Source organism: Mytilus californianus, unplaced genomic scaffold (assembly GCF_021869535.1).
Source record: "Mytilus californianus isolate M0D057914Y unplaced genomic scaffold, xbMytCali1.0.p SCAF_5, whole genome shotgun sequence".
Lineage (NCBI taxonomy): Eukaryota > Metazoa > Mollusca > Bivalvia > Mytilida > Mytilidae > Mytilus > Mytilus californianus.
The window spans coordinates 115,637,543-115,650,852 of record NW_026262701.1 but is presented as its reverse complement, the minus strand read 5'-3'; the positions used below and the strand labels follow the sequence as shown (position 1 = coordinate 115,650,852).

Here is a 13,310-nt window from a genome sequence, read left to right as displayed (position 1 = left end):
ATAATTGCAAGTTTTGGCATTAGAAATTCACCTTAGATAATAAAGTATAGAACATACATGTACATACTAAAATAAGAAGATGTGGTATAATTGCCAATAAGACAGCTTTTCACCAGAGACCAAATGATATAGAAATTAACAACTATAGGTCACTGTATGGCCTACAACAATGAGCAAAACCTTTACCACATAATAATGTGCATTATAAGAAACCAAATATTTAAAGAATTCTTAGAATCATAAAAAAATGTATACAAATTAGCAAAGGGGTGACTTGAGATATATATTTCAATTAAAAAAGTAAAAATAGATAGTTAACTATCATATGGATGTTACAATTTTAGCGCATTGTTGTAATTCAACAATTGATGCAGAGGTCAAATTTGTGACGGATGTGCTAAAAGTAGCTATTTCTCTCAGGATCAATGTGACACATGTGCTTAAAGTAACTATTCCACTCAGGATCAATGTGACACATGTGCTTAAAGTAACTATTCCACTCAGGATCAATGTGACACATGTGCTTAAAGTAACTATTCCACTCAGGATCAATGTGACACATGTGCTTAAAGTAACTATTCCACTCAGGATCAATGTGACACATGTGCTTAAAGTAACTATTCCACTCAGGATCAATGATCATTATGGGAATTTGGGGATATAGACAATTTTACTACTCCAAATTTTTTTGTTGATTCTGAATAAAGTTATCATAGCACCCTCCTCAAAAAAAATTCTAACTTTGCATATTCATACTAAAAAAAATCTGTAAAATATCAACTCTATTAGACAACAAACAAGTTAAACTGCACAATTAAAGAATAAACATATGGAGATCTACCTTTGTAGGATCATGATTAAAGACAGACATGAATGTACATCTTTAAAATGATTAATTACAAAAAAAAAACAAAGTCAACAATTTCAAGAAAATACTGCTTAGTCATTGGACTGATTCAACTTTTGCTCCATATGGGTGTACCAATATTCACGGTCATAAAAAGAAAACTGATATATTCCTTCCCCAAAAATCAAAATCCTAATTTTTATCTTTCAATGTATGGCACAATATGAAAGAGGGTGCTGTCAAAAGTAAATTATCTTAAATTTTGTCAACTATTCATGGTTACTTTATTGTACACTATACATGTATATGTCGTGTTTCTTTCCAAATGTCTGACGTCATTCTGGCTTCACCCTGCACTATACACCTATGAAGTCAATCTACTACAAGGAGAATGACCTAAATTATAAGGACTTCCCCAAGCACCAGTGATTTTTTTATTTACCAACCTGAACTTAAAGCTTCTATTACTTCTTGGACTGTTATGGTTATAATCTAAATCCGTTAATTTTTCTGTAGAACATGGACGACCTATTTTATCTATTTTCTCCCTTGATCCACTTATAGAACTAAGGTTTTCCCTAGATCCTCGTAACAATCCACTCAAATTTTCCTTTGATCCTGAACGGAAAAGTGCATCCATAGACCGCCATTTCTTTTTCATTTCTCTTTTAAGTGACATTTTGACGTAACTTCAAAAACTGTCAAACAATTACAATATCTATCCTAAAAATTGTATTCCTCTTAACACCACACTATAAAAACCATTCAAACATTACTTAGAATAGTATCCTTCAGGAAATGCATATTATAACTGATATGAAAATACACATAAAAAAATCTGAACAGAACTACACAAGATATACAAGGTGAGGAGAAGCTAAAAACAAACACATGAACGATGGTTCAGCATACATTCCTAACGTCTAGAATATCACATCAATCAACTAGAATAGAAACATTCAGGCACTTGTTGCAAAATAGATTCCTTCTTTTAATGGAGGACAGATGCATCTTCTTTTGATGTAACAGCTGTGATTTATGATTGAATCTTCAATTAACTACATGTAGATGAATATTCAACAACAAATGACCTTCAAATTTCACATTGTCTGTTCCATGCTGAGATTAATGTTGACCTCTGACCTCTATTGTTTATCATACATCAGGTAAATTAATTAGAAAGGTGTACACAGTAAATCTTATATCATAAACAATCATCATGCACTTGATTACATACGAATATTTTATGTAATAATTATCTAGTCGCAATATGATTGGTTTTCTGCAAATTTCAAATTCAAATTGGATACAAGTTTCCTCAATAATTGATAATCCTCTTCAAAAAGCTTTCAACATCAACATGACCCTTCATCATTAACTGATGGTTTATTGTTACACACTTATCATAGTATTCACTTATATATTGTATTATTCAAATGTTGATCACACATAATTTAATCTGTTTTACAAAGGTAATGGTATCTAATCCAATAATAATCAAAATCAATATTCCCTGTGAATGACTGACATAAAAACAAATACACAAGAGGACTGTCACATTGAGTAACAATGTCACCTGACATAATATATCTTGTGTAAAAAATTTGTAGCCTTTAGGTATTTTCTATTTCTCGACAAAATATGAAGAAAAATAGAATATTTCAGTTTTACCGGATATAGACTAATACAGATGTAATGTTACATTTCAGCAGCCAAGCATATAGAATATGTCCAACGACCTGATCTGACATTTTACCTTTGCTTTATCCAGTTTAAGATGAAAACTTTGATCTATAACATCCAATGATGTGAAGTAATTGGAAAATCAGTTGGAAATCGTTTAAACCAAAATGAAAGATTTTTTATGAAAATGAGGCTATTATGATATTGTGCAGATACATGTACTGTTTGTAAAATCATCTTTATAGGTAGAGTCATTAAGATTGAAAAATAGGCCATAAAAACAATAACGTAAACACATTCCTGTATAAACTGTATAAAATGTTGTGCTATTTTCCTAAAATTAAAATTCAATGTTGTGTTACAAATCCTCTCTCAAATTAAATAATTTAATAGCTTCCAAATCATGCTTCAATTGAGAGAGGTTATTACCTCTTAATAACTCAAGACTGTTTCACCAATATGACAACAAAAATTTATTTTTACTTCACAATTTTGTTTTTATAGGGGTTTTATGTCAGTTAAAAGCTAAACACAGTTTATATAATGTCCTTGTTTTGTATTATTATCATTATTTACTACGGGACATGTATCCAAGAGGTGAATAGTGATATTTATAAACCGGCACGGCTTTGTGACTTACAATGCACTACAGAATATAGGTCCAGTATGATGCCTTCATTGTTTAGCTTCTCACATGCACCTTTATGACCTACAATATTCAACTTGTCTTACTGGCCTAGTGTCAAATACTGCTTACATGTAGTTGGTCAATATAATTCTTTGATTTCTAAATTTCACACCAAAAAAAAAAGACAGGAGAGCCTTACTTCAGGGAAAGGCAATCCCTGTTCTAACTATGATATTCCCCATTCCTTACAGTATTATATACCGTACATGTTGTAACCATTTTTAACAGAAAGACATAATGTTTAGTTCCTCAGAAAAATGCAATAAAATTTCATACATGCCATGATTCAGTTGACAGTTAGTTGTTGAGGAATGAGTCTAAATATGAATAAAATGGTTTACTACCATGCTCACATTAAGCTTAAAACAAAATTTCAGGAAGATCTGATAGGTATTTCCTGAGTAAAATACTATAAAAATGCCATGGGACAGACTGAGCAGGGGACAGGGTATAGTATTATAGATTGAAACAAAAAATATTGGGAGGAAAGGAATGAAAACTTCAAACAAATGTCATGTGGCCTCTCAGAATAACTTTTCAGATTTTTTTTTCTTTAGTAAACAAAAACCAATAAGCCTTTAAACCCATATTTTTGTACATTCCAAATGTAAATATAAACCTAATCATGATTTACAACAACAATATGAACCTAATCATGATTTACAACAACATTACATAACATACATGTTTACTTTATTTCAATGACATATGAAGGTCATCATAAACTGCAGACTATACTTAATTATGACCTTAATAATTCCAAGCACCAATACTGGATCATATTCTCTCTATTAATAAATTTCATTCTAATTCGAATGTGACCCAATTTACCCATTTTCATTCACTGCGAGACTGTGTTAGTGAATAGGAAATATAAACATACATGTACATGAATGTACAGAAGTATCAAAATTTGCAAAATATATACACACACAAAAAAACAAAGAGGGTGTAAAATAGAATTTTTTTAAAGTTTCAAGCACTAATTGGCAGACAATCTTTTCAATCTGATGTTTGTAATCTGATTCCACCCCTGTATTGTTTTACCTACCAAGAAAAACAAGATGAAAAGATTACACAGTATGAGGTTTGACAAAGGGGCTTTTGATTAATAAGTTGCTAGTCTAATCAATTTTGATACCAAAATGGTTTTAATAATTTTTACTCTTTTCTTAATTCTACAACTTATTGTTTTTAATATGGATTTATGTTGGCTAAAGGGAGATAATTCAATCATGTTTACAAAACACTTTTCATTTAATGTAAATACATTGTGGTTTATGTGTATTATATTTCATATTGCTAAACAAAAATGTTTCAAATGTCAAGAGAAGTATACAAATTAAGTGTCTATTATTTCATTTCTTTAATACAATCATTAATTAACTAAAGTGCACTGCACATGCTGAAATGTCTCACCTGCTGTACTGACCATGATTTAATTTATGTTAAAAGTCTTTAATAAAATTAACATAGCCAATAATATTGTTTTTAGTACCTAAGAAACAGACCTAACCAAGAAAACTTCATTTCGACCAATGAAGATGAGTTCAAGGTCATACGAACCCTGACAGATAAACATATACATCATACAAATTGGTACAATCGATCCATACACCTAAAATAGTTAACCTATTATTCTTAGTATCTGAGAAACCTACTATAATAGGAAATTTAACACTGGTCTCTGAACCAAGAAAATGAAGTTGAGGCCAGTTGAATATTAGAAAGATACATGTATGTACACTATATACTCATTCCATATACAAACTAAAATTGACTGATTGCTTATAGTACTTGAGAAACAGACCTTACCATGAAAACTTGACTATGACCAATGAATAATGAAAATCTTGTCATTGCACAACTTCAAGGTCATGTTTTTCTCTGACTGTTAATGATGTCTTTATACTAAATCCATTGGATTTTGGATGTGTACTGATTGATATTTTAGTCTAAGATACATGATTTTTTTTATTAGTTAAATTTGAACTAGCTGTCAGTAACTGCAAGTATTCTCAGATCTGTACTTAGTGTCTTTTTGTTGTTGGAATGTTTAAGTACCCACTCTGTGTTTTTGCTAGATGTAATTCTGATTTGTATCCATCTGATGAGTTAAGCCCTTTTCAACTGATTTTTATAGTTAGTTCTTATGTTGTACTGATACACCACTGTCTCAGGTTAGGGGAGGGTTGGCGCCTTCAAACTAGTTTAACCCTGCCACAATCTGTATGTGCCTGTCCCAAGTCAGGAGCCTGTAATTCAGTGGTTGTCGTTTGTTGCTGTATATCATATTTGTTTTTCGTTCATAATTTTGTACATTAATCAGGCCATTAGTTTTCTCGTTTGAATTGTTTCACATTTGTCATTCCAGGGCCTTTTATAGCTGACTATGTGGTATGGGTTTTACTCATTGTTGAAGGCCGTAGCCGCCTTACAGTACAGTGACATATAGTTGTTAATTTCTGTGTCCTTTGGTCTCATGGAGAGTTGTCTCATAGGCAATCATACCACATCTTCTTATATTTATAGTTCATGGTCAGATAAAACCTGCCAAACAGACATGTACAATGTACCTCTTCTAATAATTCCATACACCAAATACAGAAAACATAGTCCTAATTACATAGTATCTGAAAAACATACCAAACTGCATAAAAATTAAAACATTGACCAATGAACAGTTCAACTGTGAAAATGAGATCAAGGTCAGATGAAACCTGCCAGACAGACATTTTTACCTTGCAATTATTCCATACATAAAAGTCACATATATAATTGACCTACATGTACTGCTTACAGTGGAGATACAGATTTGACCATGAAAACTAAACCTTGATCACTGATCCATGAAATGAGGTTGAGCTCAGGGGAACCCTGTCTGACGGACATGCAGACCTTGCAAGGATCCCATACATGTATATCAAATAAAGTTATCCTATTACCATTAATAAGTGAGAAATTAACATGACATTTTAATTATACAGCTTTTTAAGCAGTTGCTGAACCATGAAAATGAAGTCAAGGACAATGGACACATGGCAGACAAATACTTTGAAACATAACACATCTGTATTCAAGATATGAAGCCTCCAGTAGTTCTACCCTTTGAAATATAAAACTTTATACAAATAGTTTACACTGTAGCTGGATTAACATCCCTACATGTGACCTTAGGCGAGACAATAACAGTACTGTGTCTAAACAGTCCTAAAATAAAATTTGCATCTGTCTTGTAGTTTATAAATCTCATTCTATTAAAAATAAATGGGGAATGTGTCCATGGGACACAGATGATGCCCCCTCTTGCATGTAATGTTATAAAGGGATATAACTCAAGAACTGTAAAAGTGACGCCACCCAAATTTGTACTTGATCTGAGTTTTGTGGTAACAAGCATTGTGTATAATTTCATAACATTTGGTTGAAGCAAACTAAAGTAAGAGAATGGAAACGAAATGTAGAGGGGCATAACTCTAGAACAGCAAAAGTGACGCCACCAAAATTCGAACCTGATCTGTGTTTTGTGGTAATTAGCATTGTGAATAAGTTTCATAACATTTGGTTGAGGCAAACTAAAGAAAGAGAACAGAAACGAAAAATTCAGCAGTTTTTATGTTTATAAAGGGGTATAACTCAAGAATTGTAAAAGTTACGCCACCCAATTTCAAACTTGATCTGTATTATGTGGTAATTAGTATTGTGTATACGTTTCATAACATTTGGTTGAGGCAAACTAAAGTTAGAAAACGGAAACGAAAAAATTCAGCAAGTTTCCATTTGTAAAGGGACATAACTCTAGAACGGTTATAGTGACGCCACCAAAATTCAATCTTGATCTGTGTTTTGTGGTAATAAGCATTGTGTATAAGTTTCATAACATTTGGTTGAGGCAAACTAAAGTTAGAGAAAGGAAACCAACTTTGGGACTACGGACGGACAAGGGTAAAAGTTAATGCCCCCTCCGCTACAGCGGGGGCATAAAAAGAAAACATACAACATATTAACACATAGTCAGTTCACAATCGTATAGTCATGATAGTTCAGTGTACATGTACCATTAGAACATATAAAACAGTTACAGAGTGCATGTAGTAAATAGATATTATGTACAAATCAAAATCATACAGTCTATAAAAGTAATAGTTGCAATCATTTCAAGACTGAATATTGGGACTGCCTCAAGTATCGTTTTATAATTTGTTTAAAACAAAAAGTGTTTTGCACTTTACGCATTTCATATGGTTGTCCGTTCCATAAAACTGATCGAGAATAAGCAAAAGATTTTTTAAACAGTTCAGTTTTTGGCTTAGGAACTATCAAATTACCTTGAGTAACACCCCTTAATGCACAAGGATTATTAACAGATATAAGTTGAAACTTTTGAATAGGTACTGTGGTGCTTCTTTCCGCATACATTTATATAGCAGTAAATATTTGTGGTTTTTGATTTTCTACTGTCATCCATCCAAGTTCTTTAAATATAAGGGGGCTGAAGGGATAAAGGGTCTGCATGAAGAATTAATCTTGCTGCTCTTTTTTGAAGTTTTAATATTCTTATTATCCCTTCATTTTTACATTCTCCCCAAACAATACAGCAGTAATTGATGAGCGACAGAATATACCCATTATAATATGCTTTCCTGGCATTAACATTTAAAAATTTCTTTAATTTAGAAAGAAGGTATATTCTTGATGAAATGCTAGCACAAATTTGATCAATTTGATTTGTCCAGTTAAGTGTGCTGTCAATTTTAACACCAAATAATTTTTCACATGATGAATTTTGTAGTGTTTCTAAATTTATTTGTAAATTTGGTTGAAAAGATTGAGTTGATAACTTCTGACTTGTTCCAATAACCAAACATTTTGTTTTTTTAGTATTGATGAACATATTATTCATTTAATTTTGCACCATTCTTCAACTCTGCATAAATCTTCTTGTACATCATCATGTAAATTTTCTATGTTTTTCCCTGATTTATGAAGAGAAGTATCATCAGCATACAAGTCTTGTTTTACAATTTTTAATGCAAAGGGGAAGGTCATTTATAAATAAACAAATAATAGAGGACCTAGTATAGATCCTTGGGGGACACCAAATTTCACATATTTTTTATCAGAATTAACATTGCAAATGTTTACTTGCTGTGTTCTATTACTTAGGCATGACCTGAAAAAACCTACTGCAGACTCACTGAATCCATAAATAGCAAGCTTTAAGCAAAGAATGTCATGATCTACAAGATCAAATAGATACAGTGTATAAGATGATGTGGTATGAGTGCCAATGAGACAACTCTCCATCAAAGTCAAAATTTATAAAAGTGAACCATTATAGGTCAAAGAACGGTCTTCAATACGGAGCCTTGGCTCACATCGAACAGCAAGCTATAAAGGGCCTCTATAAAGATCAAATGCTTTTTTGAAGTCGAACAGTATTGCTAGGTTTAAATTACCATCATTCATTTCTTGCAGCCATTTGTCAAAGATATCAATAATAAGTGCAGTTTGACAAGAATGATGTGGCCTGAAACCTGATTGTGTAGTGTAGGATGTAAAAGTTTAAATTTAGTCAAGTACTTGTAAATGTTATTTGAGACATGCCTTTCTAATACTTTTGATAGAGATGGAAAAACAGATATGGGTCTGTAATTTGTTGCTAAAACCTTGTCACCATCTTTGTAAACTGGTGGTACCTTAGCATTTTTCAGTAATGAAGGATATATACCAGTATCTATCATTCTGTTGAATATATATGTGAGAGGCGAGGCAATATATGAATCTAATAAATGTTTTAAAAACTTTCACTGCAGACTGTGCGTAATGTTAACTGGAATAAACTAAGTCCATTTATAAGTAATATACGGAAAAACAGGAAATAATTTTTTACAAAATTTCCTTCTAGATACTAGCTTTCGATCATAAACAAGCGTCTGTTTAAGTTTGGTACAAATCCTGGCAGAAAAACTAAGTCCATTTATAAGTAAAATACGGATAAACAGGATTTTTTTTTAACAAAATTTACTTTTGAATACTATCTTATGATCACAAACAAGCTTCTGTCCAAGTGTGGTACAAATCCAGAACAGTTTAAGAAAGTTATTAAAATTTGAAAAACTTTAACCACAGAGTGAATGTTATGTTAACTGGCAGAAAAACTAAGTCCATATATGAGTGAAATACGGATAAACAGGATTTTTTTTTACAAAATTTTCTTCTGGATACTATCTTATGATTATAAACAAGCTTCTGTCCAAGTTTGGTACAAATCTAGAATAGTTTAAGAAAGTTATTAAAATTTGAAAAACTTTAACCACAGAGTGAATGTAATGTTAACTGGCAGAAAAACTAAGTCCATTTATGAGTAAAATATGGATAAACAGGATTTTTTTTTTACAAAATTTACCTCTGGATACTATCTTATGATCATAAACAAGCTTTCTGTCCAAGTTTGGTTGAAATGCAGGATAGTTTAAGAAAGTTATTAAAATTTCAAAAATTTTAACCACAGAGTGATTATTTGTGGACGCCGCCGACGGAATGTAAGATCACTATGTCTCGCTTTTGCGACAAATGTCGCAGGCTCAACAAAAATCATCATTCAAGGGAAATAACTTTTATCAGGTGTCAACTACTGATTTTGGCATGATGTTTTTTTAATAGATCCTACTTTGCTGCTCATTTTTTCTGTTTACAGATTTTCTTTATCTGCTATAGTTTCCACCAAAACACAAAAATGTGTAAAAAATCATTATTCAAGGGCAATATCTCTTTAATTGAGTCAACTGATTTCAGCCATAATGATTTATAAGTAGATCTTGTCCTACAGTTAACTTTTGCTATTTACAGCTTCTCTCACTATCTACTACAGTTTCTGCAAAAACACAAAAATAGGTTATGACAGTCAGTCAAGGCTAGGGCAATCACTCCTGTAAATCGACTGACAATTTTGGCCATTTGATTTAAGTCGAATCAACAATGTTCATGACGACAAGTATTAAACAAGAGTGCACACGCTGAAATGTCTCGTTTGACCATTGATTTAATATTAATAGTCCTAAATATAAAGCTTTACTACAAGTATCACATAAACTTAACATGATCCAAGAAAATGAGGTCAAGGTCAGATAAACCAAACCAGAAATACATGTACACCTTACAATCATTCCATACACCAAATATAGTTGACCTATTGATTATAGTTTCTAAGAATCAAACTTAACCAAGAACACTTAACATTGACCAATGAACCATGAAAATGAGGTCAAGGTCAGATGATACCTGCCAGACAGACATATACACCTAACAATCATTCCATACACCAAATATAGTTGACTTACTGCTTATAGTTTAAGAAAAATAGACCAAAACACAAAAACTTAACACTGAGCAATGAACCGTGAAATGAGGTCAAGGTCAAATAAAAACTGCCAGACTGACATTTACATCGTAAAATATTTCCATACACCAAATATAGTTGACCTATTGCATATATAGTATTAGAAAAAAGACCAAAACACGAAAACTTAACTTTAACCACTGAAAATGAGGTCAAGGTCAGATGGCACCTGCCAGTTTGACATGTACACCTTACAATCATTCCATACACCAAATATAGCAGACCCATTGCTTATAGTATCTGATATATGGACTTGACCACGAAAACTTATCATTGTTCACTGATCCATGAAATGAGGTCGAGGTCAGATGAAAATAGTCTGACACGCACATACTATATACAGTTATCCTATTACTTATAATAAGAGAAAAATTAACATTACAAAAAAACATGCACATACTATATACAGTTATCCTATTACTTATAATAAGAGAAAAATTAACATTACAAAAAGTATTAACTTAGTAGTCACTGAACCATGAAAATGAGGTCAAGGGCAATGGACATATGACAGATGGAACATTCATAACATTCATAACATACATGTAAGGCATCTATATACAAAAGTATGAAGCATCCAGGTCTTCCACCATCTAAAATATAAAGCCTTTAAGTAGTAAGTTAACGCCGCCGCTACCGGATCATCGCTATCCCTCTGTCTAGCTCGCAGGCTCAACAAAAATTGGAAATAGATAACCAATATAAAAAAGATAAGTATGCGAATCGGGGTCTCATAAACATTGCATTATTTTTTCCATTGACTAAGGATCGTCGATTAGGTTTTATCCACCATCTAACGGAAGTGTTATTCTAATTTTAAGATTGATAAATACACTTTGAATGGGTAATCAAGATGAAAAGAATGAAAATAACAATGACGAAACGAAGAACAAAACAGAGGAGGCAGAGAAAGACAAGGAATGCGGCAACGAGAATTCCAGATGTTGTGGCTTACAAATTTCACCAGGCTCTCCAGTGAAGAAACCTCTGAAAATAAATTAAATTGTTGCACAATTTGTAGGAAAAACCAACAACTTGCTGTTCAAAGTCTTACTCAATTGTTGGCAAAGTAATAGATAGATACTGTGGTGGTCCATCAATGTAAAACACCAAGCTTGTCAGGTGAAAGAAAACAGTCAAATCAAACAGGTGTCTGGGGAAATAGACAATACATTAGGTTCCTTCTAGATTTTTTTGGTTCTTTTGCTTTTGTGTTTCTATCTCATTGATGTTAACCCCATACCTACTACATGTATTATTTATACAGATAAACAAATATCACAAACATCATTTATATTGCGATACAAAACATTTTTAGACTCATACAACATTTGTACAAGCTTTCAGTAATATACATCAATATTTATTGGAAAATGCAAGGCAAGTAACTTTTTTTCCGGATAAGTAAAATTAACAGTTTAACTTGTCCAGGGACAAGTGCTCACAACAAATATTTCCAAACCCCTGCTGGAGCACCTGAGATCACCCAAAGTTTGAAGCGCAGTTTAATGAAGATTACAGAATCATTCTGCATGACGTTGTAGATACATTAATCAGACGCTGATCCAGAATTTGATGTAAATTATTTTCTTATTATTTTAGGGGGGCCATTCCTGGTGGGCCCCAGTCTGAATCTGCACCTGAATTTTGAACATGTATCATTTAAAAATTTTAAATATTCCTGGTACATGTAAAAAACTTAAGTTCATATTCTAGACCAAATAAATTTGAATAAAAAAATAAGGTTGAAACAACCATGTGCTAATGGAAATTGGGACAAAACACCTAAGTGTACAAAACAACAAGGATTAGTACTGCAAAGTGTATTAGTAAAAAACACTGAAATCTTGATCTTTGGTTTTGAGCATAATTTGTCCTCTACCTTTTATACATATCATGTGAAAAAAATCTGTATCCATAGTTTTTGTCAAGAAAAACACTCAGCATAAGATTACCAGTGATTACTGCCTAATATTCTCAATTTTACCTGAAATGAAGGTGTGTTTACTTTTTTAGAACCCCTAACTTCCTGCTGTGTACCTGAAGTACCCGCTTCATGAATGTACAAATAAAAGTTTTCACAATGACAAACCTGTCTGGAAAGGACATGCTCTGAAACTGTTACAGCATCAAGACTGTATCGATGACCTTTATCTTGCACCAATCTTCACCAATATTCTGGCTGCTGAGGATGTTAATCCAAGGATTTTGCAAGATACTGTAGAGTAAGACGTTTGCCAATAATTGTTTATTTGTAATTTAATTGCACATAATGTCAAATCAGACAGATTGAATATTAGATGTTTTATGATTTGCAATGTTTCATTAAACGCCAAATTCTTGAGATAACGTGTGAAAAAACTTCGATAATCGCTGGGAAGCTTGAGATTTTCACTTCTTCTTTAAAGCCTCACAACACAACAGGTACCTGTTTGTAATACGCGTAAAATAAGTTCGCATAGAGCATTTTACATTTTCCAGGTTTCTAATGTATAAATAAAAATAAATTTATGGTATTTGTTGGTAAATAGTTTAATCATTACAAAATTGATGACATTTTTATCCATTGAGAATGGTAACACAAAATCAACATGGATTTCGCGGACTGATTTATGATTATTGGTATTTGAGAACTACAATAACAGTTTCGCACAAAATGGAAAAGAAAACATTTTGTTTATTTTTTGTTT

General features: G+C 32.1%; 1 protein-coding gene across 24 annotated transcripts in view; it reads right to left on the bottom strand.

Annotated features, from left to right (window-relative positions):
* LOC127700732 (rho guanine nucleotide exchange factor 12-like) overlaps window positions 1-13,036 on the bottom strand; it is a 137,280-nt gene extending 124,244 nt beyond the window's left edge. For 13 of the 24 annotated variants that reach the window (XM_052204356.1, XM_052204359.1, XM_052204361.1 and 10 more), the window contains exon 1: window positions 1,294-1,662. In XM_052204356.1, coding sequence (XP_052060316.1) covers window positions 1,294-1,526 — 233 coding nt within the window. In that variant the 5' untranslated portion in view covers window positions 1,527-1,662. Of the gene's footprint in view, window positions 1-1,293; window positions 1,667-12,712 lie in introns of those variants that run through there. The other 11 variants (XM_052204350.1, XM_052204352.1, XM_052204354.1 and 8 more) reach the window with 5 other exon arrangements.
* Window positions 13,037-13,310: the final 274 nt, after the last annotated feature.